This window comes from Tachyglossus aculeatus, chromosome 14, assembly GCF_015852505.1.
Source record: "Tachyglossus aculeatus isolate mTacAcu1 chromosome 14, mTacAcu1.pri, whole genome shotgun sequence".
NCBI lineage: Eukaryota > Metazoa > Chordata > Mammalia > Monotremata > Tachyglossidae > Tachyglossus > Tachyglossus aculeatus.
Window position 1 is genome coordinate 58,937,394 of NC_052079.1, and position 13,259 is coordinate 58,950,652.

At 52.0% G+C, this 13,259-nt stretch overlaps 1 protein-coding gene and 1 non-coding gene across 2 annotated transcripts in view; one reads left to right on the plus strand and one right to left on the minus strand.

Annotated features, from left to right (window-relative positions):
• The window catches only part of SCUBE1 (signal peptide, CUB domain and EGF like domain containing 1), a 96,010-nt gene that overhangs the window by 64,489 nt on the left and 18,262 nt on the right, over positions 1-13,259 (plus strand). The window contains exons 8-9 of the mRNA XM_038756299.1: positions 4,527-4,643; positions 10,022-10,144. Of these exons, the coding sequence (XP_038612227.1) occupies positions 4,527-4,643; positions 10,022-10,144 (240 nt within the window). The remainder of the gene's footprint in view (positions 1-4,526; positions 4,644-10,021; positions 10,145-13,259) is intronic.
• TRNAK-CUU lies at positions 13,114-13,192 on the minus strand. The gene has a single exon. It is a non-coding gene; the product is annotated as a tRNA-Lys (tRNA).

Consider the following 13,259-nt stretch of genomic DNA (forward strand, 5'->3'; position numbering starts at 1 on the left):
ATCCCCCTGCCCCAGATCACAGATGCCCCTAGGTCCCCACACCCAGGGGCTCAACCACTGTTCTGCATCTTGATCATCCAGTGTGTCATGACAAGATGCCAAAACAGATGAAGTAGTTCTGACCTCTCCACCAGAAGCTAAGATCTGGGAACTCAGAAGGCCTGCATTAGTTTTAAAGAAAGCGGATGAATTTGTGAAAATAACTGAAGAAGACCCTAGTGAGGAAAGGAATTGACAGCTGTATTCAGTGGGATTCAGAAGGAGTTGGAAACAAAAAGAAGACTGCTGTTCAACTGGAGTTGTACGAACTTGCTACTAATGGTGAAAAATCACCCCCAAGGTCAGCGGACCAAGCTTCCACTTTGGCAGTCTCCTGTAAAGGACTCATAATCATACATCTCTTCATTTAGTTGATGGGGTGATGTTGTGCTTTGAACCACTTCAACCAAGATTAAACAATAGTTTAGTGATGCCTAATCTAAGAGTATAGGGAATCTATAACAGTATAGAGAAGCAGAGTGGCCTGGTGGAAAGAGCCCAGGCCTGGGAATCGGAGAACCTGGCTTTGAATCCTGTTTTTTCCACTTAGCTGCTCTGTGACCTTGGACAAGTCACTTCAGTTCTCTGTGCCTTAGTTTCCTTATCTGCAAAATGGGAATTCAGTACCTGCTCTCTTTCCCTCCTACTTAGACCGTGAGCCCCGTGGGGGACCTGATGATCTTGTATCTACCCCAGATCTTTGTACAGTTCTTGGCACTTCATAAGTGCTCAACAAATTCCATTATGGTTATTATTATTGTCATCATCCTCATCATCATCGTTTTCATCATCATATCAAAGAATTTCATATTAATATTCATAAGCATAGGTTTTGAAACAGATCACAATTTATAACATGTAAGGCTATGGAAAATTCACCCCATGATATAGTCATATTTTCAAGTTACACATCACTGCTGTATTGTGGAGTGTGCCTCTGTGTATGTGTGTGTGTGTGTGTGTGTGTGTAATTGATGTTGAGATAAGACATTTGTAGTGATAGCAAAGAGACAGTGATACTTTTAGAGGGTAGGGTGTTGTCCCGAGAGCCACCAGCCCTGTTGTCCTTGGTGGAAACAATTATTAGACACAGCTACAAGCTCTCCTGCAGGCCTCCTGTGAGGAGGCTGATACAGCAGTGTAACCATAACCCAATAGTTGCAGCCATAGGAGCAGATGAACCCCCAAGGGAGTGAGTGTAAAGTGAGACTAGAAGGGGATTCAGACCTGAGTTAGGTGGGAGGCAGAGGAAGAGCCAGAGAAAGAAATCGAGAAAGGGTGGCCAGAGAGATAGGAGGAGAACCAGGAAAGGACGGGGTCTGTGAAACCAAGCTTAGATAGTGTTTCCAGGAGAAGGGGGTTGTCCAGTGTTGAAGGCAGCTGAGAGGTCAAGGAGGCTCAGGATGGAGTGCATTCCACTGGATTTGGTGAGAAGGGGGTTATTGGTGCCCTTAGAGAGAGCCATCTCAGTGGGGTCTCTAGCTCGGGACTACTGTACTCTCCCAAGCGCTTGGTACAGAGGGAGGCCTGCATGGAGCAAGAGCCCAGCACACACCATTCGTCAGTCAATTGGTTGACTGAATGAAGGGGTCAGAAACAGGATCATAGAGGATTAGGGAAGGAGGTGGTGACAACAGATTTCCTCAGGCTGCAACTTCCTTTGTCCCGGAGCACGGGGGTTGCTCGACACCTCTGGGATTGGATCAGCTGCCGATGGTGGGTCCTGGCTGGGAGACAGTGGTCCCAGGTACTGAGAGCACTGACTGAGTGGTAGGGGGCACAGTCCTTGGCACCTAGCTGGGGGCTAGGGGACATGGTTACTGGGTACCTGACTGGGTGCTAGGGGGCACAGGGCACAGAACTGGGTACCTTCCTCTTTGTCCTGGAGGATTGGGTGGCAGGTGTTGAAAAAGGCTTCTGTTCCCACGATGTCATGCTGGCAGTAGGCCCTGGATGTGGGGGCCAAAGCAGTTGCACCCCAGACCTCAAGTGGCTTGAGACATCTCCATTCCCCAGCCTCTGCCACCAAATAGACCTGGGCATCACCTGGTGTGACAAACTGAGTCCCAGCACTGGCCGCAAGTGCTCCAGCAACTTGGCACACACTGAACCATCCCCAATGGCCAGAGGCAAACGGCTGGCCCCCACACCGCTTCTTGGAGAGCAGCAGGACTCAGTGTCTCACCCCATGTTCGTGACCTGACAGGCCTCGTCAACCACCCGGGGTGGTGGGGGCCATTGCCTCCGGCAAGTGGGGCTATTGCTGCCCTGGGAGTTTTCCCCCACTGCTGCCTGACTGCAGGAAGCCAGTCACGGGTCCTCATTAACAGTCAGCGCCAGACTGACGACGCAGCCGCCCTGCCAGCTGACGTGATGGCTGGCATCTCTGGCACACTGTCGTGCTTCTGTGCCGGACTCCTTGTGCCGAAGAATTGCTCTTCGCTTCTACCTTGGACTCATGAAAAATTCAGCAAACTTGGTAGGCCGAGAAGAGGTGGGGGACTCAGCCCCTTCTGATCCCGGAAAGGCCAGGGGAGTAGGGGAGAGGGAGCTGAGGTCACTGGGGTTGGGGAAACACGACTTGGGGTTCAGCCTCCTCCAGTGGGGCCTCCTGCTGGCTCCACCTCCCTTGGCTTTGCAGAAAATGCCCCCTAGAGGCCTGTTGCTCATCGTTCAGGTGAACCTTGTCAAAGGGGCTTCTGCAGTTCATGGCCCTTTCACTCCTTTGGCACTTCAAGGGTGTTTTAATCTCTGGGCACAAAACCAGGGCTGAGCCCTGGCTTCCTGGCTTTGAAAAAGTTCCTGAGATCTTCTTGGCTCCTCTGTCCTGGGACCCCTCCTCTCCGTTCTCCTGGATCCCCTCCTCTCCCCTTGGTTCCCTCCTCTCTTCACTCTACACTCAGTTCCTCAAGGTATTGGCATGCTCCCTTGGCTCTAACCTCCCCCACTTCACAGAGGATGCCCAAATCAACCTCCCAGCCCCTAGTGTCTCTCCTAGTTACAGTCCTTTGCTCCTCCTGCCCCACCTAATATTGCCACATGGTGGTCGCACTGATCCTTCCAACCATTCACGTTCCAAACTGAATTTCTTATCTTCGCTCCCAAACCCACTCCCCATCCCAACTTTCCCATCCATGTCAATGACACCACCCCACTCCCTGCCCCTGAAGCCCGTGACCTCGCTGTCATCCTTGACTCCTCTCCCATCTGGTCAGATGCCAAGTCCTGCCAGTTCTTCATCTGCCACATTGCCAGGATCTTCTCCTCCCTCTCCACCCCAACAGCCACGTCCCTGCTCCCAGCTCTGCCATATTCTGGTAGGATTCTTGCCACAGTAGCAGTGGCGGTCTTCTCACCAGGCACCATGCCTCCAGCCTCTCCCCACCTCAGCCCATACTCAGTTCTGCTACTCTCCTCATCTTTTTGCAGCATCATCCAGCACCCAGTTCTTCACTCCTCACGTCCCCACTAAGGACTGCCTATCTTCCTCCATGGAGAGCAGGACTTCCTGGCCATCAGCTTCCAGGCCTTCCCCGTCTCCCACATCCACTCTCTCCTTCTGCTCCTCTCTCCTTCTCTCTGGGCCTATTCTCAATTCTCCTGTCTCCCATCCCTCCCTTACCCTCTTCCTCCAGCTTGGAACTCCCTCCCTCCACAGACACAGCCCTCCATAGCTATCTTCCTCTCTAAAGCCCTCCTAAAACCCCACTTCCTCCAGGAAGCGCTCTCCCTCATGAATTCACAACCCCCAAGCTGCACCCATCCAACCCTCACCCTTAGGACTTGTGGACTTCAATCAGTGCCGCAGCCCTCATGCACGTGGGTGTTTGTATTTATTTATATATTGGGCAGTACATTCAGTTATTTGTTTACCTTTCTGCCTTTATATATCTGTGCTGCTTCCTCCTTTGTCCTGGTTCTTCTGCTTTCACTATCCCTAAATAATGTCTGCCTGTCTGTCTCCCCCCGGCTGGATTGTAAGTTTCTTAAGGGTAGAGATTGTGTAATTTTCATCTATTGTTCTTTCCCAAGAACTAGCTCTCTGTAGGCACTTGGGGAAATACAGCTGATTGATTGATTGCTTGACTGACTGGAACAATTTTGGTTGGGCTTAGGGAGAGGCCCAGACTTTCAGCCTGGTTAAAGGCAAGTGACGGTTTCTATCTCCAAGTCCCCAGGTCCCTGGGCACTGGGGCTGACCGTCTCCCAGGGGAGCTGCTGACAAGTGACCCAGCTCAGTTTGGGGAGGGAGGGAGAAAGGGATGGAAGGAGGGAAGAAAGGAAGGAAGGGGGAAAGGAGGAAGGGAGGACCAGAGGGAGGAAGGATTGCCTTCTGTCAGAGCTTTTGTGCAAGCCATGAGGGAGGAGGCTTCACCATGCTCGCTGCAGAGATGTAGCTCTGTCTGCTAAGTCTGGGGGTGTTGCTGCAGCCGTCAATGGCTCAGAGTGCTCAGTGTCTGCACCCCCCCACCCCCGACCCCCTCCAGAGACGTGTGCAGTCAACAATGGCGGCTGTGACCGGACTTGCAAGGACACGGCAACAGGAGTGCGCTGCAGCTGCCCGGTTGGCTTCACCCTGCAGCCCGATGGCAAGACATGCAAAGGTCAGTGTTGGGCCATGCCTGTCTTTCTGGCAGCCCAGATACCATCTCCCCCCTCCCCCCCCCCCCCACCCCGCGCCGCCCTCAGCCCCTGGGAGCCCCGGGCAGTCAGCTCTAGGAAAGCACCCTGGTCTTGATTCATCCTTCCGGCTTGCCTGGGGCGATCCCTAGCCCCATACCAGGGGACTCCGGGGAGTGAGGAGGTATGGCGTGTGGGTTGGCATATGGGATGGTGGGAGGGAGGGGAGGAGGTACTTAAACAAAAGAGGAGGTAGCCTAGACTCAGACCAAGCATCCTGGCTTGTCACTAAGCTAATAAAAATAATAATTGGGGTATGTGTTAAGCACTTACTACATTTAAGGCATTGTACTAAGCCCTGGGGTGGATATAAGATAATCAGGTTGGACACAGTCCCTATCTTAATCCCCATTTTACGGATGAGGTAACTGAGGCACAGGGAAGTGAGTGACTTACCCAAGGTCAGACAGCAGACTGGTGGCTGATCAAGGATTTGAACCCAGGTCCTTCTGACTCCCAGGCCCTTGCTCTATCCACTAGGCCATGCGGCTTCTCTAAGAAGAGTAGCTGCAGGGAGAGCATGAACTGAGCACCTGCAGAGTGTAGGGCGCTGTACCTGGGGACCACAAAACAGAGAAGTGACACATTCCCTGCCCACAAGGACTTTCTGTTCTATTGGAAGAGACAGACGTAACATTATTTACTGTTAGCCAGGTCCCCAGCAGCTCCTCCCCCAAGGTGCTTGTGATTTTGGTCCAAGTCTGGGGCAGATCGAATTTGTTCAAATGCCCTCCTCTGTTCCCTGTCAATAAGGGAGATTTGCTGTGTGAAGACAGCTGAGTTTATCACTGCAAGACCTCTGTGTAGGGGCCCCTGTGCAGGTCTCCCACCCCTCGCAGGTGGCTGTCTGCAGGCCACTGTCCCACAGCCCGGCTCACTGTCTGAAAGCCCGTTGTTCACATGAGCGCCACTCCGAGGGCAGTGTAATGTTGCTCACTTCCCTTCCCGCCTTCTCAGTCTAGTGCACTAGCTTAGCCTGCACTTGAGTTATACAGACAATTAATTATAGTGTTTGTTAAGTGCTTACTATGTGCCATGCACTGTTCTAAGCACAGGGTAGATGCAAGTTAATCAGGTTGGATAGTCCCCGTCCCACATGGGGCTCACATTCTAAGTAGGAAGGAGCAGGATTTTATCCCCATTTTATAAATGAGGTAACTGAGGCACAAAAAAGTTAAAGGACATGCCCAAGGCCATTCAGCAGACACATGGCACAGCCAGGATTAGAACCCAGATCCTCCGACTCTGACTGTAAGTTCACTGTGGACAGGGAATGTGTCTGTTTATTGTTGTGTTGTACTCTCCCAAGCACTTAGTACAGTGCTCTGCACACAGTAACACTCAATAAATACGATTGCATGAATGACTCCCAAGCCTGGGCTCCTTCCACTGGGCCATGTTGTTTTCATACATTTATCATGATATTCGGATGAGTCTCTAGAGATGTAAAAATTGTCAGCTCTATTTTTGCTCCTGTACTCACCTAATGGTGAGGTCATCAGTCGATTTTACCTAGAGCTCAGCGGATTCATAATCAGATTCCAAATGGGTCCTTGCCTTGTCTCAGTGACTTCCCATTATCTTGGGGAGCTGGGTGACTTAAGAACAAAAGCTTCCCCAGCAAGAGCTCAATAAATACCATTAACTGATTGACTGATTGAGAGCACCTCAAACTGTCAATCAGGCTTATTTATTGAGGATTCATTCATTCATTCAATCATAGTTACAGAGAGCTTACGGTGTGCAGAGCACTGTACTAAGCACTTGGGAAAGTACAGTGCAGCAAAAGAGAGAGACAATCCCTGTGCACAGCAAGTTCACAGTCTAGAGGAGGGGAGACAGACATCAGTACAACGGACATAAATATAAATAAATAAAATTACATGCTGTGTGCAGAGCACTGTACTAAGCACTTGAAGAGTACAGTATAGCAGAGTTGATAGACAAGTTCCCTGACTGCAAGGATCTTATAGTCTAAGGGGAGGGAGGGAATGTTAACCCCATCCCCTAAAACAGAGTAATTGAAATAAATAATTGAATGTACAGTTCATTCAGCCCAAGCACTTAGTACAGTGCTCTGCACACAGTAAGCGCTCAATAAATACGATTGAATGAATGAATGAATGAATGAATGAATGAATTCAGCCAATAGCCCTGAACTATTCGGTGAGGACAAGAGAGTCATTGAACTTGATCTTTGCCCTCAAGGACTTTTCAGTCTACCATGTGCAAAGCACTGTATTGAGTGCTTGAAAGAATTAGAGTTAGGAAACGAGATCCGTGCCCTCAGGAATTTTACAGTCTATCGAATGCAGAGCACTGTACCGAGTACTGGGAAGAGTACTATAGAGTTAGTAGATTTGGTCCCTGCCTTCAAGGAGCTCACAATCTAGCTGGAGAGACAGACACTAAAATGTACTACATGGTTAGAGACTGGCTGTCCAACACCCCGACTCTTCCCTCTCTAACCCTGACTCTCACCGAAGTGACTCACCCTAGTGCCCTTGTCCATGCAGGATTGCATCTTTTACCATTTTTGTATGCTCCCAGGACACTAGACGGTGCTCTACATGTAGCAGGTAGCCAAAACAGTGCTCTGCACACAGTAGGTATCCAAAACAGTACTCTGCACTCAGTCAGCCCTCAGTTTGTGGTCTGCACTTAGTTGATCATCAGTTCAGTGGTGCTCTGCACACTGCAGATGCCTAAAACAGTTCTTCGCGCTCAGCCAGCCCTTAGTCCAGCAGTGTTCTGCATACAGCAGATGCCCAGAACAGTGCTCTGCCTTCAGCCGGCCCTCTATTTTGTGGTCTACACTTGATCAATCATCAGTCTAGTGGAGCTCTACACAGAGTAGACAACTGGAGAAAGGAGATGGGGGTGAGGAGTAGGAGCGCCTCCCACGTCGGGACCAGGACGGCTTTTAGAGCTGACCCCGCAGCTACAATGACCCTCCTGCCCTCCGCTGACCAGCGACCATCCCAAAGAAACTGACCCTTCCGCCTCCACCTGATGTTTCACCCCCCCGCACCCCCTTCGGTCAGAGTGGATGGGCAAAGGCCCATGAATCCCTGATTGTGAAGGGGGAAAAGCAACCCACCCTCCCTGCAAACTTGTGTGCAGTTCCCCGCTTGGCGGCGTCTGTTTGCTTTGCCTTGGGAGCCCCTGTCCAGACCCCACGATGATGGCCTTTAGACAAACATGCCGCACTCAGCTGTCTAGTTGCCATGGTTCCCCCCGCGGCCGCTGCCCCCCACCCCCAACACACACACACACACACACACACACACACACACACACACACACACACACACACACACACACACACACACACACACACACACACACACACACACCCACCCATGCCTGCCTCTTTGTCCCGGCTTGGTGGACCTGTCCTGCTGGTATGGAGTCAAATGGCTCTGCCAACCTGTGGGTCCCCCAGCCCCGGGGAGCAGGGTGGAGGTTTCAGGGGGAAGGGGGACGAGGAAGTAGTTGGCAGCTTCAGTGGCCTAAGCCCAGCCCCTGCCACATCAGCTCGTCCACCGGAAGGGGCAATGAGAAGGTGAGCTTGGCCGGGAGGCTGACCAGAGCAGATCGGACAGTGGCAGGTGAGGAGGGCAGAGGAGGGAGGAGGAAGCGGGAGAGCTGGAAGACCGCCTTTTAGCTGGAGGATGGGGGTTTCTGCTGGTCGCTAGGGGACATGCTTGCTTGGCTATGGGAGGATTTCCCGGGAGCAGGGGTTGCAGAACAACATTTTTAGAAGAAGATCTGGGCAGCAGAGTGAAGAAGCATGGACTGGAGCAAGGAGAGGCTGAAGGCCGGGAGGTCGGAGAGGAGACTGATGCCCTAAGGGAACCCAAAAATGTAGACAACTTGAATCAGGGTGGTGGCCTGGGCTTGGGAGGAAAGGAAGGGGCAGAGCTGGGAATGCCGTAGAGAAACGCCGTGACCAGAGCGATTCTTCCCTTGGTGGCGAGGGCTAAGCCAGAGGGGAGAGTTTCCCAGGGGTAGAGGAGGAAGGAGAGAGGGAAGCAGGCCCCGAGGCTGACGGATGTAACCTGGCCATGAGGGCATATGATCCAGTCTGTGCAGGGTTCTCCATCAGAAATCCTTTTTATCAATTGATCAATCAGTTGTGTTTATTGATACTTTGGTGGAACCTGGCCCCCAAAAGCTGTCCTTCCTGTTCTCCCATTCAGACCCCAGCCCCAGGTCAGAGGCCACGGTCCAGGCCCGGACCACTTCCTTTGCTCCCCTCCAAAGACAAATAGCTCTGCATGTGTGCATGGGTGCAGGTGTGTTGGAGGGTACTGCCAGGAGGACAGTTGGGGAGGGTTAGGGGAGTCAGCCAGTTGCTCCGATCCTGATGCAATCGAGTTTGGGGTAATTCCCAGCTATGCTTTCTAGATGGAGATTTGGGCCTGGAGAGGAAAGTGAAATATTGTAATTAGCTAAATTCATTTCTGAGATTACTGTTATATGTTGAGCACTGACTTGGTGCATGGCTAGGTATATACTAGGCACTCAGAAGGAAACAGAAAACCTAGACATTGAAGAGGCTCTGCCCACACAGAGCTTCTGGTCTCGGGGAGGTGGGGAAGGCAATTTATTAAGTACTTTCTGTGGGCAGGGCACTGAACTAAATTCTGGGGAAGAATACACAGGTGGACATTAGAACAGAACCTGGCTCTCTGGGGCTCACAGGCTAAGAATAAGCGGGAAGAGAGGACTGGTGACAGAAATCTAAGGAATGAAGAGACAGTCTAATATTAAACAGCTTAAAAGGCAAGGACAACTACACCAAATAAAACCCAAAATCAGTTAGGGTGCTGAGAATAGAGGAGCAGAATTTCAGGCTCCTTGAGATTCCAAAAAACGACCACCAGAAAAGCCAACTATGGACAACAAATCTAACCAGTCTCGACCCCAGCCCAGGGCCCAGTGTCCCACGAGGGGTCCAACATGTGCCCTTGATGGGGTGGGAGCTGGGCTTGGGCTTCATGAGAAAGGGGTAGATTGGGGGTGCCAGAGAGGATGGGGCTTAGGTGTTGGTGGGGTGCAGGGAGTGGGGGCAGGGCTCGGGCGTCGGAGGGTGGCGTCCCCGGAGTGTCCAGACGGCCTGGTCCACGGGGCTCCCCACCAGGAGGGCAGCCAGGCATCCTGGAGTCCTGTGCAAGCCTTGGCCGGCCTTAGGAACTGGGACCAAGCTCGCCCCTGGTGGGATCCAGGCCCTGTGGGTGGGGATGGTGAGGGCAGGGGTGGCAGCTGTGCCAGCTCACCCATCCCATGGCTCCCACAGACATCGACGAATGCCTGGTGAACAGCGGTGGCTGCGACCACTTCTGCAGGAACACTGTGGGCAGTTTCGAGTGCAGCTGCCAGAAGGGCTACAAGCTGCTGACCGATGAGCGGACCTGCCAAGGTGACACCCCCACCTTTTCCCTCCTCCCCCTTACTGGACCTAGTGGGGTGGGGACTGAGCAAGGGGGTGTCGTTGAGGGGGCGGGCACTGAGCGGGGGGGGTGGGGGGGTGATAAAGGGGGTGGGGCTTAGTGGGTGGAGACTGAGCTGAAGGGAACTAACTTAGGGCTGGGTGGGGCTGAGGGGGGAGGGGACTGAGATGGGGTGGGGCTGGGATGGGGACTGAGCTGGGGGGTGGGGCTGAGGGGGCTGGGACTGAACTGGGGGTGGGGCTGGGGGGGGACAGCTAGGGGTGGGGGCTTAGTTGGGCGGGGACTGAGCTGGGTTGGCCGCCGTCCTTGTTCCCACCCCATCCCACTTCAGCCCAACGTACAAAATGTCCTGTTCCCCTCGGGAGGGGCTCTCGCTGTCCGCTCGCTGCCCGGTCCGCTTGATTTAAGTAAGCGCTTGATTTAGCCTGTCACGCGACTTGAAAGCCCGGGTGCTTAACTCGAGTTATCTCAGCCCGAAAGAACTGCAGCAGCCTCTGCTCCGCCGGCAGACCCACGGAGCTTTATGGCAACCCAAATCTAATCGATCGGTCAGTCGATCGTATTTATTGAATGCTTACTGAGTGCAGAGCCTGGACTAAGTGCTTGGGAGAATACGGCACAACAGAATTAGCTGTCACGTTCCCTGCCCATAACGAGCTTACAGTCTAGAGGGGAGACATTAATATGAATAAATAAGTAATTTATAATATATAATTTAAAGACACATACACAAGCTCTGTGTTTCAAACCCGCGTATATAAAGCAGCTCACTGGGACCGGTTTAAGCCTCCTCCAGCGGCTTGCACGGGTCATTCACTCAATCGTATTTATTGAGCTCTTACTATGCGCAAAGCACTGTCCTAAGCGCTTGGGAGGGTACAGTATAACATCAGACACATTCCTTGCCCAGAACGAGCTCACAGTTTAGAGGGGGAGACAGATATTAATATAAATAAATAAATAAATTACAGATCTATACAGATACGCACATACGTGCCGTGGGGACCCCCTTTTTCCTCTCCTCCTCCCCATCCGCCCCGCCCTACCTCCTTCCCCTCCCCACAGCACCTGTATATATGTTTGTACAGATTTATTACTCTATTTATTTTACTTGTACATATTTACTATTCTATTTATTTTGTTAATGATGTGCATTTAGCTTTAGCTCTTTTGACAACTGTCCACATGTTTTTTTTGTTGTCTGTCTCCCCCTTCTAGACTGCGAGCCCGTTGTTGGGTAGGGACCGACTCTATATGTTGCCAACTTGTACTTCCCAAGCGCTTAGTACAGTGTTCTGCACACAGTAAGCGCTCAATAAATACGATTGAATGAATTAATGAAGAGAGGGAGGATGAATGAAGGAGCAAGTATGAGCGGTACAGAAGGAAGTGGGAAAAGCGGAGTCGAGGGCTCAGTCAGAGAAGGCTTCCTGGAGGAGAAATGCCTTCAATAAAGCTTTCATTCATTCATTCATATTTATTAAACGCCTACTGTGTGCGGAGCACTATACTAAGCGCTTGGGGAAGTACAATACAGCAATAGTGACAATCCCTGCCCACGACGAGCTCACAGTCTAGAGGAAGAGGGCCCCCTAGAAGCTGCTGCGGGTCCAGATTGCTAGCCGGGGATGGGGGGTGGCGGGGAGGCGTGGCCGAGGGAGAGAGGAGGAGATGTGCCCCTGGCCATCGGCTTCGGTGTCGGGTGCCGGGTGCCGGGTGCCGGGTGCGGGGTGCGGGCGGAGGCTGCTCTAGGCCCGGCGATGGCGGGTGGAAGGGGGCTGCCCCCTTGTGGCCACGATGCACGTTACCGCTCCTGCAATCAATCAATCAATCAATCAATCAATCGTATTTATTGAGCGCTTACTGTGTGCAGAGCACTGTACTAAGCGCTTGGGAAGTACAAGTTGGCAACATAGAGAGACAGTCCCTACCCAACAGTGGGCTCACCGTCTAGAAGGGGGAGACAGAGAACAAAACCAAACATATTATTTATTTATTTATTTATTTATTTTACTTGTACATATCTATTCTATTTATTTTATTTTGTTAGTATGTTTGGTTTTGTTCTCTGTCTCCCCCTTTTAGACTGTGAGCCCACTGTTGGGTAGGGACTGTCTCTATATGTTGCCAATTTGTACTTCCCAAGCGCTTAGTACAGTGCTCTGTACACAGTAAGCGCTCGATAAATACGATTGATGATGATGATATTAACAAAATAAAATAAATAGAATAGATATGTACAAATAAAATAAATAAATAGTGTAATAAATATTTACAAACATATATACATATATACAGGTGCTATGGGGAAGGGAAAGAGGCAAGATGGGGGATGGAGAGGGGGACAAGGGGGAGAGGAAGGAAGGGGCTCAGTCTGGGAAGTCCTCCTGGAGGAGGTGAGCTCTCAATATGGCCTTGAAGGGGGGAAGAGAGCTAGCTTGGCGGATGGGCAGAGGGAGGGCATTCCAGGCCAGGGGGATGACGTGGGCCAGGGGTCGACGGCAGGACAGGCGAGAACGAGGCACGGTGAGGAGATTAGCGGCGGAGGAGCGGAGGGTGCGGGCTGGGCTGTAGAAGGAGAGAAGGGAGGTGAGGTAGGAGGGGGCGAGGTGATGGAGAGCCTTGAAGCCGAGGGTGAGGAGTTTCTGCCTGATATGCAGATTGATTGGTAGCCACTGGAGATTTTTGAGGAGGGGAGTAACATGCCCAGAGCGTTTCTGGACAAAGACAATCCGGGCAGCGGTATGAAGTATGGATTGAAGTGGGGAGAGACAGGAGGATGGGAGATAAGAGAGAAGGCTGATGCAGTAGTCCAGACGGGATGGGATGAGAACTTGAATGAGCAACACACCAACTGCTCTAACCGGCGTGGCCTGCCTTCACCCCGATAAGCGCTTACTATGTGCAAAGCACTGTTCTAAACGCTGGAAACCTAGAGCGCCCAACGTGAGGCTCGAACCCACAACCCTGAGATTAAGAGTCTCATGCTCTACCGACTGAGCTAGCGATACCTGCGCGGGACAGTCCAGAGCCCCTCCTGGCCGGGGGGCGAGGGGGGCAGAGCTCTGTGCTGAGCACTTGGAG